General features: G+C 49.6%; 1 protein-coding gene across 2 annotated transcripts in view; it reads left to right on the top strand.

Annotated features, from left to right (window-relative positions):
• Positions 1-20,531, top strand: part of ZNF664 (zinc finger protein 664) — a 251,172-nt gene that overhangs the window by 180,884 nt on the left and 49,757 nt on the right. The window contains exon 4 of one of the 2 annotated variants that reach the window (XM_037816599.1): positions 11,678-11,880. The exons of the other annotated variant lie outside the window; for it this stretch is intronic. Coding sequence (XP_037672527.1) covers positions 11,678-11,774 — 97 coding nt within the window. The 3' untranslated portion in view covers positions 11,775-11,880. Of the gene's footprint in view, positions 1-11,677; positions 11,881-20,531 lie in introns of those variants that run through there. 2 annotated transcript variants of the gene reach the window in all.

Here is a 20,531-nt window from a genome sequence, read left to right as displayed (position 1 = left end):
CCAATTCTTTAGAACCTAAAAAGGGTTGTCTAAAGTGTGCGTTAAGAGTGCCCACCAGAGTGACCTCTCGGCGACTTTTGGAATCTCTCTGCCACTGAAGCTTATTTCATTCCTTTCACATCCCCCTTTTGGTCAAGAAGATGTTCTCCGTCTCACGATGCCGGGTCTACATTCCTCCCCGGGAGTCATATTCCACGTTGCCAGGGAGATTCACTTCAGGGAGGGCAGTGATTTCACCTTTCAAGTTGCACAGCCTCACTTCTGGGGTGAGTGTGGGAGCCATCTGTGGGGGCAGAAACCACACCCCAAGACATTCCCAAAGCACCCGCGGGGCGAGGAGAGGATGTGAGCTCTTCCCACGTCCCTGGAGGCCGCCGCTGGGGGAGTGGGAGGCTGAGACCAAGGTGAGGCCCAGCTTCGTAGAATAACTGGGGTGTCTTTGAGCTGCTGGTTCTCCATCTGTAAAAGGTGGGCGATAACCTCTGTCTCTCAGGGCTCTGGTGCAAATTAGCAGAGATGAACGTGAATTCAATAAAGCACCTCATGTAGGGAACATAATACTCCTATCGAGAATGATTATTATCAGGATCTGATAATATTCCGATAATCATATCCCAGTAACAAACTGCTCAGTATCGCATACTTTACAGAGAAAAGCTGAAATAATCACCCTTTTAGATTCTAGTTTAAAAGAAAAACAGACAAGGCAAACAAAATCCCTTAAGAATCAGTTAGCCAGGAAGGAAAGCCGAAGAACTCTCTACCTTCCTTAGCACACTTGGCTTCTGCAGGACTGTGCCAATGTAGGCTGGGCTTTCAGGGGTCATCTTTGAAACTGGCGTGAGGTTGCTTAGCAGTAGGCAGGGCATTCTGACTCCGAGTGACGCTCTGAATTGCGGCAACTGGCTAATTTAATCTGTCTCCTCTTCTGCTCACCTCTGTCTTGCCTTTCTCCAAAATGTGTCTACCTCAGTGAGCAGTGAGTGCAGGCTGGTCATGGGAGAAAGTTCTGGATTCAGCATTAGATGCCCTATTGCTTACTAGCTGTGTGACTCTGAACCAGGTACTGAGCCTCTCTGGTCTTCTGAGTCGTTATTTCCAGAAAATGAAAACAGGGGGAAAGTGCCTATCAGAGTTCCTGGGGCATGGAGTGCGGCCAGTGCGTGCTAGCTGCCTCCCTCCTGCTGGGGACGGATTTCCTTTACTCGGTGGAATCCCGTGGAGAGTTGAGCCATACTGTCCAGGGAACAAAAGTCCTGCTAGAAATATAGAAATAGGTGCTCCTGCCCTGGCTCTAATGCTGAACAGTTACATATCCTCGGATGAGCCATTAGCCGCTCTGTGCCTCAGTTTCCCCACCTGCAAAACAAGAACAAAAGGTATCAATCTGACCTCATAAGGATGTAAAAATAAGGCAGTGAACTGCGGAAAATAAAGTAAAACAGAAAACCCTCTATTGAGGAAAAAGAAAAATAATGGTTTCCAAAGCATTCTGGATACCAATATGCTATAAAATTCTCTTTAAAGGCATTTGTTTTTCCCGGAATGAAAATGAAATGTGTTGTTTTTAATTATCAATTGCAATGGCTGTCATCTGTTCATTGATAATAAGCACTGAGCTAGTGCCAGGGAGTTGAACTAGCAACATGGAGCCCTAAAGATCAGGGGCTTCACCCCCACCACGTGTGGGTCCCACCCTTATCTGCAAGGCCACGCTCTCTTTCTGCAGAGAAACGGGTGTGCTGTGGGATCCGGGGCCGGGAGCCCAGCGAGGAGGAGGAGGGTGCCAGCTGGCTTCAGCCGGTTCCGGAGGAAGACCTGCAGGAGTGGTCACCTCCAACGGGAAGAGCTGCCCTTCAGGGTCAGCAGAAACGGCTCCCCGACCAGGTGGACCTGCCGGGCACACGGCCCTGAAACCTTTCTTCAACGGGGAACGGCAGGGGGAAGAGGACAAACCCAACCGAGGCAGAGGCCGGGCTGAGCCACGATGACTGCCTGGGAACGCGCTTCCGAGAGGTTTTAATCCAGAAGCTTCCAGCTCCTTCCAGGCCGTTTGGGCACGGGCATGCCGTCCTCCTGGTGACCGTGAGGCGTCCATGGGGCGTCCTGGATCCCAGATGGACTGTGGGCGCCCTGGGGCTGGAGGGCAGCTACCGGGCTTCTGGGTGAGGTTTGGTTGTGTTTTGTTTTCTACGGAAAAAATAGTATCGCCAGCTTTTCCTGCGGAACCATCGGAAGTTGGTTACGTTGACAGGAGCGAGATCCCAGAATAGGAACCAGCTGGAGATTCATATGGAGAAAAACAAAGGTCCTGCTGATGTATTTTCTCTCGTCTTAGCATGTTAGCAAAAACAAACAAACAATAGAAAGAAACAAAAGCTTCTCTGAACTGTTGGAAAACTAAAACTGAAGAGAGTGGGCTTTGCCTTCCTCCTGGAGAACGGGGAAGAACTGTAAGAGCCGTGGAGCCTGCGGGGACCTGGCTCCTGGTTCTCAGGCCTCACGAGGAAGAGCGGAAATGGCGCCATGAGGCAAAATGGCGGCCGGCGGAGCAGCCAGCAAGTGGCTCCCCTCACCGTGGGCTTACTCCCCAGCCACGCAGGGCTGTTTCTGACAGTGGAGAGAGCAGCCACCCCATCTATGCAGAGACTGTGATGGTTCCCATCTCTTTGTTAACCCCCCCCTTCCTGTACCTGCCCTGCATGCTGAGCCCCAGCATGGAGTGGCTCGGTGGCGGCCCACTGCTTCCTGGGACGTCAGGTGGGAAGAAAGGCAGGTGAAGACAGGAATTGCCGCAGGAGCGCTGCTCTCGGGGGCCTGTAGATTTTTATGCTCTCTGTCTGGCATCGGAAGAACTTCAGACTGTTTCAAATTATCTATGAATAAATTTCCCTTTGGATCATCTTGCGGTAGAACAAGGTGTCTCCTCAGCCAGCAGATCCCCTCCAAGAAAATGCCTGCCAGACGCTGGGGATTTGGCTCAAGGTTGTGTCTTAACAGCCAAGGCTTCCACTTAAAGATCTCACATGAGGATTCTAATAGCAGCCAGGTGGATGGGGAGGGGGATCGAAAAGACGCAGCCACCAAACTCCAGGCCAGAGCAGATATCTCCTACTCCGTGGAGGGACATCAGAAAATCAAACCCTAATAGTTAATAAAAATATCCTGTAATAGGAAAGAAGGGGAACTTGGCCCTCAAGACAAAAACTGCATTGAAAAAAGGAAGATTTATTACAGGAAACAGAAGTCAATTTTAGAAAGCATCTATCTTGTTTTACAATAAAATTCAAGGGAATGTGGTCCTCAAATGAGACAAAAATTCTATAAGACAATGGATTACAAGGAAGGGGACTGGCAGAGGTGGGAACAGAAACAGCAAGGGAGCTGGGAGCATCTAGAAAGGTCAGAAGGAAACTAAAAATATACCTGAAGAATGGAAATTTGCATTGGAAGCAGCACAAAGCAGAGCTGAGACGGGAGAAAAATGGAATCAGGGATGTTGAGGACTATGGTGGAATCTGGTGGTTGCCAGCCAAGAGCCACGTCTCCCACCTCTTCCATGATAGCAGAATCTTTATTAGTTTATCTTCCTTGGAGTCCTTGGAGTGTCCTCCTGGGAAGCAGATGCTGGATTTTCCCTTAGTCCAAGGAGGTGAATCTTGGTTGACCTCAGCCAGCCCCACTGGTCTTGTTTCCTTTCGTCCATCATTCTCTTAGACTGAACCATGGGAGGCCCAACGGTGATCAGAAGGTGGCCCCTGCTGGGAACCTTGTGGGGAGGGATGATGCCTGGAATTGCATCATCCATGTATCCCCCAAAGATGGCAGAGAAAGAAGAAGGAAAGAACCTGGGCCCAAGCTGTTGTGTCACTAAATTAGCCAATCCTTGAATTATCTACCTTTGATCTTCTTGTTGTAAGAAACAATAAATATCCTTGTTTAATTCACTTGTAGGAGGACTTTCTATTACATGTAGCTAAAAGCAGGCTATCTAGAATAAGTTCAAGGAGCTCCCTCAGAATGCAGAAGGAAGGAATACAAAAAAGTTTATGTAGTAAGATAGAAAAATCTGAGTCAAGCAATGGATGATAGATGTTCCTGAAGAAGAAAGCAGAGCAAAGCTCACAAAGACATAGTAGCTGCTGAGAAGAAACCCAGATCTGCAAACAAAATAGCATCCCACTTCAGGTTAAAAAAAAAGCAATCAAATCCATAAGAACAAGGTAATAACATGCTGGGAAAAGGATATGGAGAGAGTTCACAGAAAATGAAATACTGTTCAAATATTCCGTCTATGAAAAGATTCCCAGCTTCATTCATAGTAAGAGAAATGCAAATTAAAACTAGACTGTGATACTATTTTCTCATCATCAGGTTTGTAAAGATCCAAACTTCTAGAGCCTGTGATGCTAAGGAGGTGGAGATTAGAGACTCTTGTGCATTGCTGGTGGGAGATTCAGGGGCTTCAACCACATCTGGGGGGCATTTTGTTAATATTTGTCCACGTTACAAATGCACACACCCCATCTAAGAATTCATGCTATGAAATAATCACAGGTATGAAATTACATTTATATCAGGTTCCTCAATGCAGCCTTGTTCCTAATAGCAGAATATTGGAAACAACCTAAAGACCATTCATAAAGGATGAATTACATAAATTATGATCCATTAAAAACTAGAAAGTTTTCATGTACTGGAATGGAAAGAGCTCCCAGACAGAATGTTAAATACAAAAAGCAAGATGTGAATTGTATCCTGCCATTTGTGAAAAAAGTAGAAAAATGGGATATATATTCATATTTGCTTGTATAAGCATAAAACTTCTCTAGAGAGATACAAAAGAAACAAATAACAGAGGTTACTTGTGAGGCAGTGGAATTGGGTGTCTAGGGATTATGGGAAGAGGAATAATTTTTTACTGTACATCCTTGTATGTGCAGTTTTATATTGAAAATAATTTTAAAAGTAAAAACTTGAAACAGAAGGATTTTTTAAAATCATGATAAAGATGATTTCTCTTAAGCTTAATGGCCAGCATCATATTACATGATGAAAGCGTGGAGGCATTCCCATTAAAAATCAGGAACAAAATAAGGATGCCTGCTACTGCTGCATATTTAATGTTGTTCTGGGAGTTCCAGCCTATGCAATAAGGCATGAATACTAAAAGGGGGGAGGGGGTTATAAAGATATTGAACAGGAGAAGGCAAGTTTATCATTATTTGTGGATGCCGGTGTTTATTACTAATATCACTTTGCTATTGATGATTGCAGTAATGAAGTACTGTTCAAATGGTTCATCCATTTTATGTGATTTTTGTGGTTTAGGTTAGTTTTCTAAGGGGATCTCTAGTTACCTTCTTTCATTTCACAAGCACTGAGATGGGGAGGTGAATATCAGCAATGTTTAAACCTAAGCAGCTATGAAATTTATTTTTGTGCCTTTTTTGTGATCATCTTTACTTGGGGGAATTTTTAGACAGTGAGTCTAGGACACCATATTTATTTAAAGAGGAATGTTGGGGGTTACAGGGCCAACTCATTGGAGGCTGAGTGGGAAGTTGGGGGGAGGAGGCCTTTTCTTGGCTGCTTGTCTGTGAATTTGTCCCAAAATTACATGCAAGGTAATTGGTTGTAACTAATTCCACAACCTTGGTCCCCTTGCAGTGCCGTCCTGACAAATGCAAGTGAAAACACATTGCAGCAAATAAACTCGGTTACGTGAGACTGGAGTCCCTTTGACAGTCGCCTGCCCATTGCCAAGAACCCACGGGCAGACTGTGTAATCAAGGGCCCTGCCAGCGAAGCCCCTGCCCTTTGCCAGCTCTTCGCAGTTGCTGTTTCACTTCCCACAGGCCCAGCTGTGTAGGTCCCACTGGGTCCCTGTTGGCCAAGTAGTTTTTCACTCTTTCTTGATCTTGCTCCCAGTAGAGCAAAGCAGTAACCCTAGGGCTTCGTTCCAGCTGCTGACTCTCACGAGCAGACCACATGCGGCTGGGAGAATGTCTCTTCATATCACTCAGTTCCTGCATCCCAGTCCTGCCTGATCCCAAGCTGCCAACCCCACAAGATGGTAGTCAAGGACACCCTTGCTGCTTTTCCTGCTTCCACCCCTCAACAATCCATTCTACACCCGCTAGCCAGCATGGTCGTCCAGAAACATAAATCATACCAACCCCCTTTTTTGAATTTCCTAATGGCTTCCCCTTGATTATAGATCTAACCCAAACTCCTTTCTAGGGCCTCTCTGACATGACCCTGCTACCTCTTCACGTTTATCTTGCATCACTCACTCTAGGCCCACTGGTCTGGTTGTTCCTTGAATGCACCATGCTTGTCCCTGCATTTCCTGTTGAAGTTTTTATTCTGGAGCTCTACTGGGCTGGCTCTATGTCTTCACTCAGGTCTCAGCTCTGAACCATTCTCACCCATGGAAGGCCCCTCCCCTCCCTAACCAATTCTCATTTCTCTGCATAGCACTTATTGCTTTCTGAAAGTTATTTATTTGTTGGCATAATTATCTTCTGTGCCCTTCTCCCATGAAAGCAAAGACTTCTCTATCTTGATTGCTGCTGTGCCTGGTACAGAGTAGGGAAAAAGAGCACATTTACTTATTTTAATTGATTAATTAGGAATTAGTTTACATATCAGTATAACAGCCAAACAGAGGTGGATTTACTTTGAAGCTAATGAAATTTAAGCTCCAAGTCTCTCCAAGGGCCTAAATTTAATTTTGTATTCATCCTTTTTAAAATAAGAACTCCTCTGGAGTTATATAAGCCTCAGACTCCCTAAAACCTGGATCTGCTCCTGCCATCAAAGATTCAGTGGCTCAGAGGACAGCCACCTGCATGGGTAGTCAATAAAGATGGTGATGATGATGATGGTGGTGGTAGTGGTGATGGTGGTGATGATGATGGTGATGATGATGATGGTGATGGTGGTGGTGGTGGTAATGATGATGATGGTGGTGGTGATGATGATGGTGTTGGTGATGATGATGATGGTGATGGTGGTAGTGATGATGATGGTGGTGATGATGGTGGTGGTGGTGATGGTGGTGACGGTGGTGGTGGTGGTGATGGTGGTGACGGTGATGGTGGTGGTGGTGGTAATGATGGTGGTGGTGATGATGGTGATGGTGATGGTGGTGGTGATGATGGTGATGGTGACGGTGGTGGTGATGATGATGGTGACGGTGGTGGTGATGATGGTGATGGTGGTGACGGTGATGGCGGTGGTGATGATGATGGTGATGATAATGGTAATGGTGGTGTTGATGATGATGATGATGAGAGTGTAATAATCCAAGTGCTGTGCTAACTCTGACAACCACCTTAATGCAATATTATTTATCCTCATTCTCAAGATGAGGAACTAGAGGCTACATGGGCCAACAATCTTGCAAAGCAAGCAAGGGGCAGAGATGCAATGGAAACTTGAGTCTGTGTGATTCTAAAGCCCAGGCTCATAGTCACGACCCAGGTGTCATCAAGGTGGCAAAGAAAGTGGCCCAAATTAACTTAACTTAGGAAAAGATTTCTTTCCAGGCCCCAAATCGTATGGGCCAAGCTGAATTTTGCAAAAGGGCCTGTCCCTGTCCCTTCAGAGTCCCTCCGACCCTCTCTTTTCTGCTGTTATTAGCCCCACGAAGCCAGGTACAGGGTAGGGACGGAGTTCCAGACATGTTTGGGAGCTTATGCCTGTCTTTGGACAGCTGTTTTAAGTATCCTCTGTCTCTAACAAGACTGTAGATGCTACGAGAGCAGGAACCACGGCTTCTCTTTTGTTTCGTGATCCCCGGCACAGTGTCCAGTTCGAGGCTTCAACACATTAGTTGCTTAGTAAGCGCCATGTGCTGACTGTGCCCCCACGGATGACCGTTTCTTCTGGGCAAACCTGTCAGAGTTGAGATTTGAAGGCCACGTGTGGTTTGGCTTCTGGAACCGACTGGAATATTCCGGGGCTGCGCTCTGCACTTCTTTCTGTGCGGCTGCCGCGTGTTACCCACTCCGTGAAAGGGAAATGATTAACCAGCCCAGCCATGGCTGATACTGGACCACGCAGGGCCCCTGCTGAGCCACTCACCCAAAAGATTCAAATTATGAGAAGATCTGGGCTCAAAAAGGAGCATTAGCTGTTTAGAATCAAATTCCCTTTAAAGGCTTAGATCCAGTTTCTTTCCTTCTGCTCCTCCATTCCCCCGGCCCGGGCCTCTCTTAAACCCTCCTCCCCCAGGTGGAAACGCAGCCCCCACCACCGCAGCCTGCTGCGTTCCACATCCCGACTGGCCATTAGGATTTTCCTTTTACAGGCCTTGTGGTGCACCTAAGGGCTTAACATTCTCTCTCTTGTTTTTGGTGGGTCCCGGGTGCAGGGGGCTCATGGAGGGAGTGTAAGGCCGAGTGGAACTTGCTCAGGCAACGAAAGCTAAAGCCCTCCTTGGCTTGGCTTTCTCCTCTGTGGGGCTGGGAGTGCCAGTTCGCCTGTCCACAAGCTGAAGTTGGCTGCCCGCAACCTGCCCTGGGGGGACGGAGCCGTGGGGACACCAGAAGCTGCGAGAATCATGGGAGGAGGAGAAGGGAGGGGGGTGAAGGTGGGAGGATCCAAGCCCAGCAGCCTGGTTCCCACTTGTCCTTGCACAGGAGGACAGAAGCACGCATGCCTTTGGCGTGTGTGTGTGTGTGCGTGTGTGCGTGTGTGTGGCAGAGTGTGTTAGCCGAGCAGAGCTGGGGTCAGGAGGCAGCAGGGGTGGGATGGAATTGGCGAGTTCAGCCACGGAAAAGAAAGCTGATAAGCAAAGAATTTTGTTTGGATTCTTATGGGGCAAAGAAAGAAAAGTACCATTTCGTGTGGGCTCTACCTTCCTAATATAAAACAGAAACTGAGGGGTCTGGTGTCGCAGCCAGTGGGTTGGGCCAAAGCAAGATATGGGTTTCCCAGAAACTGAAGTTATAACGGAAAACTGAGTTGTCTCCCCTTTCCCTCTCCCACAACTCTGAGCTCTGTGGTCTCCTGTGTCCCATGATTATGTTGAGCTGCCGATCTCTGTGGACAGTTCTTTGCTACCCAGACTGGAATCAGATCCAGAATCACCTTCGGTGACCCATGGGCCTTTTTATTTGCCAGGTCTGCTAAGTAGACACTTAAAAAACCTTTTGGAAGATAATTTTGGGGAAATTTAAATACGGACTGGGCATTAGATGACATTAGGGAATTATTATTAACTTATTAGACATGGTAATGGAACTGTCATTCTATAGGACAGTGTCCTTATTTCTTCTTGGAGATATATGCCAAAGTATTAAGAGTTGAGGAGCTGTGATGTGTGTGATTTACACTGAAATTCTTCAGCCAGATTGAGAGAGAGGGTGGGGGAAGACAGATGGCAAATGTTTAAAATGTTAACAGTGGTTGACTCTGGGTAGTGGGTAAATCTCTCCTTTGCTACACATTTGAAAATTTTCAAAAATCCTTTGGGGGTTTTCTTAAAGGAGAGCCTCAAGAGCAGACAACTTCCAGTTCCCACCAGCACCAGCCTGGGGTTGGGGCTGGGGAAGAGCTAGCATTGAGAACCCGATTTGAAATGTGGGCCATGTCCAAATTTCCCTCTTAGAATATACCAGTCACTGGATTTAGTGCCCCCCCCATTCCAGTGTGGCCCCATCTTAACTTGATTACGTCTCCAAAGATCCTCTCTCCAAATCAGGTCACATCCACAGGTAGAGGCTTATGACTTTTGGGGGACACAGTTTAACCCACAACAACCTGTCTCCCTTTGTCCAAGTGTAACACTGGCAGGGAAGAGCCAACACGTGAGTGCCTGCTGTGTGCCTGGGACATACTCAGCATGACTGAGCGCCTGCTGTGTGCTGGGGACATGTGCACTATCCCACTCAACATGGCTGAGCGCCTGCTGTGTGCCAAACTGGGCACTTGCTATGTGCCAGGGATACGTGCGCTGTCTCACTCAGCATGGCTGAGCACTTGCTGTGTGCCGGGGACACGTGTGCCATCCCATTCAACATTCAACCCGGTGCAGTCAGTGCCATTATTATCCCCATTTTACAGATGGAGGAACTGAGGCCCGGGGAGAGCATTTACTTGTGTGAAGCCACATGGACAGTAAGGGGAAGAGCCGGGGTTTGCACCCAGGTCTGTGATTCTGACTGCCATCCATGTGTTGCTGCTCTAATAATGATAAACACAATGCAAATGGCTTGTGGCCTCCATGGCAGAATCTGTGCAGGACTTATTCTTTATTTGCCATCAGATATCATTTGGTCATTTTTCTTTGGATTTCGGGGGCTCCTTGGTTAGAATAGTTTCCTTGAAAGCAGAAACCTCATATACACAGAGCGGTGTCTGCCTTCAGGCTAGTGCCTGCTCTCCTTGGTTCTCCCTCCCTCTTGCCTCCAAGGAAGGGAGAAGGTGAGTTCCCAGCAGGTTGGGGAGAGGCCTGTGGTTCTCCATGAAGCACATGCCCATCTCTTCTAAAGGCAGATGGTTTCCTCCTTGTTCTCTTCTGACTTTTTCTCCATCTCAAGACTGCCGTTGTAATTTCTTCTAATCGGATCTTGCTTGTATAAAAGCACCCCCAAGTAGCTGTGTATGTTACAAACAACTGGAACGGCTTGCAATCTCGCCGCCACCTGTCTGCCCTAATCCAGGGTACAGGCTCAATAAATATATTTTGATTCGTCTCTCAGCATCTACCAAAGTACTTTGCATACTGCAAGCTTTGATATTTGTTGAATGAACAAGTTTGATCGAAATGCCTGACACAGAAGAAAGTGTCGTCAGGGTGCCATCCTGGAAACACAGCGCACAAATCTGGGACCATCTGTGGGATTTCTGCAAGGCCTAGAAAAAAGAAAAGCCATCAATTTTCCCGAAATAGCACAAACAGGATTTCCTGGATGGAGACAAGCCGGGGAGCAGCCTGTGTTTTGGAAATGGAAAATGAGGCCTTGCTTAGAATTTGGCTCTGGCTGGGCTGGTTTCTGCTGGGTGCCAAGGCCCGTCCTCCTGTCCCAGGGTGCATCTCGTCACGCGGTGAGGACTCCTGTGTGGGTGGACACGGGACGGTGGCCGTGGGGTTCATCCACATGCAAGGATTTAGCGTGGACATTGGCCCACAGGAGGTCCCGCATCCGTGTGCCCCTGGCTCAGACCCCCTCTCCCCCGCTCTGCAGGCAGCTCCTGGCCTTGACACTGCTTGTCACTACCTGAGATTGCCCCACGCACCTGGAGCTCCACATGTTCGGGAGAAGTAGCACAGGCTTAGGCGGCCTGGGTTCCCATCCGGGCTCTTCCGTTTGCCAGAGAGGTAACCTGAGCAAGGTACCCACTCTGTGCCTCGGTTTCCTCATCCACTTGAAGGGGAGAAGGGTAGCATCCACCTCATAGGTTGTGGAGAATTTTACAAAAGTAAAATGTTAACAATCGGGCCTCTTCATCCTGCCACAGGGCGACTTCCTCCCCCGCCCCAGTTCCTATTTCAGCTCGGGATGTGGCCATCCATCCACCTGGGGGGTCTGCTGACCCCCCAGTATCAGGTTCCATCTCAGAACTGTCTCCCCAGGAGAGCCCCCGTGCAGGCTGTCATCTCCCGTCTGAGCCCGTCGGAGAAGTCCCCACCTTGTCACTCTGCCTCTCGTCTCTTTCCTGCCAGCTCATCTTCCAGGTGCTTCAATCTAGAGCTGCGTTTCCAACATGGCGGCCACCCACCACGCGGGGCACACGGAGCCCTCGAGATGCGGCGAGTGTAAACCACACACTGGACGTCACAGACTTTGCCGAAAAAAAAAACCAGAAGGTCAAGTGTCCCGTTGACATTTTTCATATTGATCATTTATTGAATTGAGGATATTTCAGATACACTGGTTAAATAAAAATACATTATTAAAATGAATTTGACCTGATTCTTTATCCCCTTGTTAATGTGGCTACTTGAAAATGTAGAGTTGCATTTACGACTTGTGCACCGACAGTGCTGGTCTGAAGTGTGGCTCGCTGGTTACAAACCCCTGTACGAGTTAACTGTACGTACGTGACAAATCATCCCCAAAACTTGGTGCCTTCACATGACAGTTTACTATTTCTTGTGCTTCCTTGGGTTGGTTTAGAGGGTGCTTGGCTGGTTTCACCTGGGCTCACGCAGGCGTCTGCATTCGGCTGGCTGATCGGCTGGGTGGAAGGTGAAGTGGGCCTGTCATGGGCCTTGGCTCTCCTCCCTGAGGCTGGGCAGGGCTCCTTGCAGGGTGATCTGAGGGCAGCTGCCAAGAGGGCACGGGGCTGCAGGGGCTCGAGGCCTGGGCGCCAGGACCATGTCACTTCTGCCACATCCTCTTGGTCACAGCAAGTCTTTCACCCAGCCCAGATTCAGTGGGGTGGAGAAATTGACCCTGGCTCTGGGAGCCTGCAGTGGTCAAGTCACGTTGCAAAGGGGTGTGCATACCTGGATGGGAGGAATCTGTATCCATCAAACAATTTAGCACCTGGTCCCTGACTCCTCTCTGCCATAGTAGCAGACCACGTTCCTTCCATGACTTTCCGTTGCAGTCTAGCCTGTCAACCAGGCTGGCCTCATCTTCAGCCGAGTCAGTGGCTCAGCCGCTCCCCATGTGAACCCTAAAGGGCCAGCCGGTCCAGCTCCTCTCTTAGACACTTATGATGTGCAAACCATGGCCTAACTCCGTCACTGGGAGATGCATTCGAGATCGAGAGCAGAATGTCCCTCTCCTTCCCCTCCAAACCTCCCCTTACAACCACACATACACACACACCCACAAACACAGGTTCCAAAGAGCCAATGTTTTGTCTTCATCAGTCAAACATATTCGTGGATTTTCCTGTTTGAATCGCTCGATCCACACGAATGCACAGCATCACCCGGTCTTATTCCGAGGGACTGCGGAGATGTTTGATAAGTACCCACATTCCCCGATTTTCAGACAACAGTCCCTTCAGTGTTTGCTCCAGGATAAACACAGTGGTTGGCTCGCTCTGCTCAGGCTGAGCAAAGGTGGAGAGAGGTTTCTGCTTGTTGCCTTTCAGTTGGCTGCTGGGCTGTAAAGACACACAAAGGGGCCAATGTTCTGTCCCCATAATTCAAGCACATTCATGGCTTTTTTCCCTTCGGATTGCTTTATCAACACGCCACAGGCACAGTTCCTGCTTTATTTTCTCAGGTGTCATGTAAACCCATCAAGCTTCTAATAAGAAGGAAGCTGGCAGCCTTGGAAAAGCATCCCCCACCCCACGTGCTCATACAGGGCTTTTCATAGGGGCCTGGGGGTTACTGATGTACCATTCAGGCAGGCCAGCCTTCGAAGACTTTCAGGCGCAAACATTCAAAAAGCCACTTCTTTTTCTTGGATCAAGGGGTCTGGGCAAAGGAGGGGCCGGGTCGAGCTCTCAAGGAGGTTTTAAGAGCGAGCTGGCAGGATGCAGTGGTTTAGTCTGCCAAGCCGGAGAAGTGGTAGGTGATGTGAAAGGGCTGGGGTGGGGGGTTGCTGCGTCTGGGACGAGGCTTCAGAAGCAGGGAGGATGTGGGGTCTGGAGGTTGGGGGTGGGGGAGATGGTGCTCCCCCAAACAAACAAGTTTTGGAATCAGGCAGTTTCATTCATTCATTCATTCATACCAGGGGTCAGCAAACTTTTTCTATAAAGGGACGAATAATAAATATTATCATTTGCGAACCATGGGGATATCATGTAAGTTCTTATATATTGATATAAAACAAAATTTCACAATATTTTATTGATGAAATTCAGTATATAATAAAGATTTAGGGAGGGGCATAACACTTTGCTTAATTGGAGTTCAAAGTTAGTGTTTTCTATTATCACGTCGATTGCAAATGGTCATGTGTAAAAACCATTCTTAGCTCCCAGGCTGTACAAAAACAGGCAGTGGGGAGGACCATAGTTGACCATGGTTTGTAGTTTGCTGATTCCTCGTTTAGCCTCAACTTACCCTCCACTGGATGCTGCACCAGGCTACGATTGATGAGACATGAGCTTTGTCTTCAGGATGCTCACAAGTAAAGAGCAGGGACAAATCAATATGATCAAGACTGCAGAGAACACTGTTTGGTGATATCAGTGAAGGCTTCCCAGAAGAGGCAGTGTTTGAGGAGGACAAACAGAATTCAGGTGCCCAGATTGTACAAATGAGGAGCAGTGGGAAAGTGTGACCTGCCTGGGGACCAGCAGTCTTCAGAGTAAGTGCAGCAGAATGGGGGAGGGGCACGGGTGAGGTGGGAGCAGTGGGAAGGGCCCCGCCTTAGCGACACTCTAGGTGTTTGTACTTCTTCAGCGAGATGTGACCAATCCCCATTTCTATTCCGAGAAGATCACGCTCACAGCTCTGAGAACATCAGACTGCAAGGGAGCCAGAGTGAGATGGGGGTGATTGAAGTAACCCAGGGTAAAAATGGGGAAAGCCGATCCTGAGCAAGGGATGGTGGGAATGGGGAGAGGGGTGCAACGGAGAAGGGTTTAGAAAGTGCATCCAGCAGTGGAGGAGTTGCCAAGGTTGGCAGGACTTTAGAAAGGACAGATCAAGTTCAGAGAGGGAAGGAACTGAAACAATGAAGGGAAAAGGGAGCAGGACAGTTGGAACCATCGGGGGACACTGGAGTCTAAGACTTCAGAGGTGGGGAGGATGGTTCTGAGTACTGGCAGGTTCTGGAATGTGGCCTGAAGAAAGGATTATTGCCATGCATCAGAAGGGAAGGCCCCCAGAGTAAAAAGAAGTCGAGGAAATTTGAGCCAAGAACATTAGTTGGGCTGCCCCGTGGACCTCACCACACTGATGTGGTCCAGGATGCTGGGAGGATTTGGGGGTGGTGGAGGCTCCGGGTCAGGTACCGAGCTTCTTTGGCTTCCTGTTACGGACTGCTGTGTAACAACCATCCCCCAGCTTAGTAGCCAAAGCAACAATTTATTGTCATCTCTCACAGTTCTGTGGGTTGCTTGGGCTCACCTGGGACCCTCTTCCCCCACATTTCCACTTGGCTCTCTCCTTCTTGTCTTTGTTGCCCCACGGGGCTCACTCTGAGCAGCCCCCTGCCCTGCCCTCCTCTGCACCCTAAGCCCTCAGCCCCTGCTCTCCAATCCCCTTCTCCCTGCTCCACTTTTTACTCCGGCCATTGCATCTGTCACTTCTCAGGTGTAATGTAACAGCTATTAGGCCATTGTTTTCTGCTTCGCTCCCTTCATCCTGTCATCGTATGATGTCAGCTTTGTGAGGTCAGGGGTCTTCGTCTCTTTCATCCACTGCTATATTCCAGGCACTGAGCACAGAGCCCGGGCACCTGGTTGGGGCGTGGTGACATGATGGGCTGAATGAGTGAGTGCACGAGGTCTAGCTGATCCGAGAGGCTGACTGTCGCCATCCCGTCTGGAGTCACGCCCGCGCTCAAATCCCTTCCATCTCCTTATCCGATTTTGGTGCCTCCCAAGGAGCCCTTCCCTTTGCCTAATAATGATCTTGCTCACTGATTCCCTCACTTACTCTCTGTCCCCCTTGCTGAGAGGTTAGCACTGTGACACCAGGGCACTTCTCTGTCTTGTTCCTTATCGGTGCCTGGCACACAGTAGATGCACGATAAATATTTTCTGGCAGTTTCTGTGGAAGGCTCTGCACTCTCAGCCTGCTTCCCAATGAACGTGGAGACTGTGTTCTGAGCCACACCTAATGCAGGACCTTGCGTTCACAAGCCCTTGGTCAATATTTGCTGAATGAAAGGCATTTCCGTGTACCTGGCTCAGGTTAGAGGGCTGGGTAGAAGGGCCTCAAATCCTCTCTTCCAGCACGTCGGTCCTTTGGGATCAAGGGGTCCTGTAGGCAGGGTGGGGGATTCAGAGGCACCCCACGCGGCCTCCTGCCCAGCTCGGGCACAGTGTAGCTTTTCACGCCTTCTCGGTGCACTCATGGTCCAGCCCCTCAGGGTGGCTGCGCTGGGCTTTCCCACAGCTGGGCCCACAGTGCAGCCTTGTTTCCCCAGTCCCCTGCGTGAACCTTGCTGGCCGGGCAAAGCCCTCCCCCAGGCCTGGCCCCAGCTTTATTGTAGAGACTTAGGGTCCCCGCACCCCCAGCTGTTTTGCAGGGAAGGCTGTCTCATGGCAGATTCACAGGAGATGATGTTTTCCCTGAAGATGCTGGTTCCACTCTGCACCCCTCACCCCCCACGCCAGTTAGACAGAACGACTTGTAGAACCTGTTACATGTTCTGCCTTCCCATATGCCTGAAACCCTCCCCTTACATCCAGGAGAATTCCAACTCCACTTTTAAAGTTCCGCAGAGACAGTCACCTCCTCCAGGAAGTTGCCCCTGACGCACCTGCTGATATGCATTAATTGCCGCTTGTCTACCTTCCCGGGGCCTGCACTTGCCTCTGTGTCTGTGTCCAGTAGACTACGAGTTCCTGGGGCCAGGGCTAGAATCACCAGCACCTAGTACAGCGACCGTCTCGTGGTTGGAAAGCGGTGACTGCTTGTTGAATGCAAGAATAGATTAATGAATGATGCTTCTCTTGCACAGCCATTTTGGCATGTTCTCCTGGGACCTCCTTTTGCTGGTTTACCTCTCTGAGGGCTGGCCTTGTGGTGTTTCTGGAATCCTTTAACCCAGTAGTTCTCAACTGGGGGTGGTTTTGCTCTCCAGGGGACATTTGGCAATGTCTGGAGATAGTTTTGGTTATCACAGATGGAGCAGTGCCACCCCCATCTCCTGGGTAGAGGCCAGGATGCCGCCACCAAGCATCCTCCAGTGCACAAACCCCCCACCCCCACCCCACACACATGAAAAAGAATCATCTGGACCAAAATATCAGGAGTGCTGAACTTCAAAAACCCTGCTGGTTATTGCTGTCAAGTTGTCCTTCCAAGTTTGGAGCCAGATTGTCCAAAGAAATAGATGACCTTACCAAGTTCCGGGAGTGTGCAAGAGGGAAGAGGGCAGGATGATTACTTCTTTTGTGCATATCTGGTTTATTGTTTCTGTGTCCATGTGGTACAGGCCCCTTCTTGTTTCCCAGGATCAGTGTATCAGTTCTCTATTGCCACAATGATGCTGTGTAACAAACCGTCCCGAACTTAATTGCTTTGAACAACAGCCATTTACTCTTTCTCACGAGTCTGTGGGTTGGTTGGGAGGCTCTGTGGATTGGGGTCTGTGCCTCTGTGGTCAGCTGGTAAGTCATGGTGGCAGGGGTGGCCTAGGTGGCCTCGACCAGGGTGGTCGTCTCAGTTCCACGTGGGCTCTCCTCCTCCAGCACACAGGCTTGAACTTGTTCTCCTGGCAGACACAGGCTCCGCGGCTCAGAACTGGCACTGCATCCATGAGACTGCCTCATGCCGGTGGCCCAAACATGTCATGTGGCTGAGCCCAGACTAAAGGGGAGAGGAATCCACACCACCGTTCGATGGGAGAAGAAGCAGAGTCACTTTGCAAAGGAGTGGGATACAGGGAGGAATGGAGAATTGGGGGCCATTTTTGCCATTGGTCTATCACAATCGGTCAGTTCAGCTGGTTTTGTCTGTTCTCATCCCAACTCCTGAATTTCCTAACTCTACTCTCAGCCTTCTGGATGGGCTGAGCCACCTAGAGGGGGTCACTTACATGCCTTCGCGCCTTAGATGATGGCCACTGTGCTTCTGGCAACCAAACCGATGTCTTACCCCATCCCCCTCCCCAGATCAAGACTCCTGCCACCACTGCCCCCAAACCCACACCCTCACACCCTCTGACCATAAGCACCTCAAGCCTTAACATCTCCCAAGCAAATCCAGCAGCGTCCTTAAACAGCCCTCTCAGTCCACGGCATCCACCAACAAGTTCCCCAAACCACAAATGTCAGAATTTCCCCAAACTCCTTGCTTCCCACATGCACATCCAATTGGTATCCAAGTCCTGATAATTTTATCTCCTAAATAGTTTTCAAATCTCCTTTCTGCCGAAGTTTGGAACTTCTTGATCTCTCAGTTAGATACTGCAGTAGCCCCTTAAATTGCGTCCCCACACCCAGTCTTGTCCCATTTCCCCTGCGTAACTCAGCAAATCCGTCCTTTACGGCTGAGAAAGCCAACTGAACACACCGGGGCAGCATCACTTGACAAGGGTGAAGTCTTCTGTACTGATAAATGGATCACAGCCAAGAATGTCCGGACCATGCCCTGCCAGCCACTCTTCTGTCCCTGGTGTCCCAGGGTTGCCGTCCACGCTGGCTTCGCCGCAGAGGAAGAACGAACACGGGACCTTCTTGGTTGCTGGGTCGGTGCTTGTAAGATCCATTTGGGGCCAGTTGCTTAGACAGGTGTTTCTTCCTGGGGCTCTGTCATGCTCTGGATGGTCACACGGAGGGAGGATGTTGAAGAAGGGGGCAGAGGGGGTGACTGGGTCTGCAAAGCTGACCCTACCTCCACTTACCCCTGAGCTCTGTGCAAGGTGGAGGTGGAGAGGAGAGAAGATGGGGGTTGAAAGCCGGCATGTCCTGAGCCACCACAGTGTAGCAGGGAGGAAAGCATGGGCTTGTGTCTTTTAAAGTACAGCGAGTAACTGTGCCCACTGATAAGCAATCCCATCAGCAGCTCCTCCTGCCTTGGGGGAGGAGCGGGCGGCGGGCCTGGAGCCTCCAGAAGCGCCACAGGGACCTCCCTCTGTTTTTCACTCCCCTGCTGGGACCCGTTCAGTGGCTTGCCCTGCCACTTGCAGAGGAATGAGTGTGCCGGTTACTTTAGCCACATAAGGAACCACCCCAAGCTTAGCAGTTGAAGGGATGAAAGGGCACAGTGGACAGAGCTTGTGTCTGCTCTGGGGTGTCTGGGGATGGATGATTCTGGGCTGAAATAACCTGGAGGCTGCTCCCTCACATGTCCAGCGGTTGGCCCTGCTCATCAGCTGGACCCTCGGCAGGGACAACGCCTGGAGCGTCTAGACATGGCCGCTCCACTGGGGCTTCCTTGCAGCATGGGGGCTGCTTTCCAAGAGCAAGCGTCCAAAGAGAACCAAGTGGAGGCTGAGCCACCTTTCATGACCCGGCCTCAGGGGTCACATACCCTCACCTCCATCACAGTCACAACCCCACCAGGCTCAAGGGGAGGACACAGAGGCCCCGGCTCCTGACAAGGAGGAGTGTTAAAATCACGTCGTAAGAGAATGTGGGAAGGAAGATATGGTTGAGGCCGTGATGGAAAATTCCATCTGCTATTTCCCTTCAGAGCGCACATTCCTGGGCTTTCCACAACCCGGTTCTTGTTTTCCTTTTCCGGCATCGTCTCCCCATTCCCCAGCTTTTTCCGGTAATCCTTAGTCAAGGGCATGCATCCAAATCACCTGGGGAATTTTTCCAAAACACTCGTACCTGAATCCATCCCTAGACCTACAGAATCAAAACCCTGAGGACGGAGGCCTGACCTGTGGGTGACTCTTGGCCCATGGGTAGGACCACGTCTTAAGACTCCAATATGTTGTTAGCAAGTCTCAAGTGCACGCCGTGCTGATCCTGCTTGCCCGGCTTTGCTTGCACACTCCGTCTGCCTAGAATGCCCTTCCCACTTTCTGTGCGTGGCCGCTAGCAGTAGATGGTATGGTTTGTTCACAATTCTTCATTTCCTCCTCACTTGCCATGACCTCTCTATGGGTAGAGCGTGCATCACCACTCCCTGATTTAGACTTCGCCAAATGACTTGCTTTAGCCAATGGATTATGAGTGGACATAGGGCGGAGGCTTTAAACGTCCTTCTGTGACTTGGTTTGGCCTCTTGTGCTCCTGCGTGTGCCATGTAGCCTGGGTACTGGGTACTGAGTAGAAGACACATGGTAAAGACCTGAGCCCAACCTGTGGCTCAAACTGGGGTTGAGAAATCAGCCTGCAGACCCATGAGCGAGAAATAAATGATTGCTGTAAGCCCCAGAGGTTTGGGGGGTTATTTGTTATGCAGCATTGCTATAGTAAAAACCTGACTGATACACTACCTCTTACTCATCCTTCAAGACTCGTCTCAGGTACCTTCCTCCAGGAAGCTTTCTCCAAATCCTCAGGTTACTCCAAGTGCTCCTCACCTGGATTCACATGTCACCTCCCAGATTATACTGAATGACTGTGTGTCTATCATGCCAGTCATACCAAGAACTTCTTGAGGTTGGAAATCCTATTTTCTTCATCTTTGAATCCATGATGCCAGCACAGGGCCTCATACAATGCTCAGGTGCTGCATGCTGACCAGCACTGACTGAGAGCTTCTCTCCCATAGTTGTTCAATTACACTAGCCAGTTTGGGCATGAGAAGATGGAGACTGAATTCTTCCTACCATCCCTGGTGTGTGTACATATAATTTCCTTCACTTTGAAGGATTTAGTGAACGGCAAGATTGGCAAAAAGGCTGTCCTTTTACCTTGCCTCAGTATTAGAACTCCCAATTTTTCACTGGGCATGTGGCTATAGAAATAAAGACCACATTTCCCAGCCTCTCTTGCAGCTAGGGCAGCCCAATGACTAAGTTCTAGCCAATGAG

Source organism: Choloepus didactylus, chromosome 23 (genome assembly GCF_015220235.1).
Source record: "Choloepus didactylus isolate mChoDid1 chromosome 23, mChoDid1.pri, whole genome shotgun sequence".
Classification (NCBI taxonomy): domain Eukaryota; kingdom Metazoa; phylum Chordata; class Mammalia; order Pilosa; family Megalonychidae; genus Choloepus; species Choloepus didactylus.
This window is presented reverse-complemented; position numbering and strand designations above follow the sequence as displayed.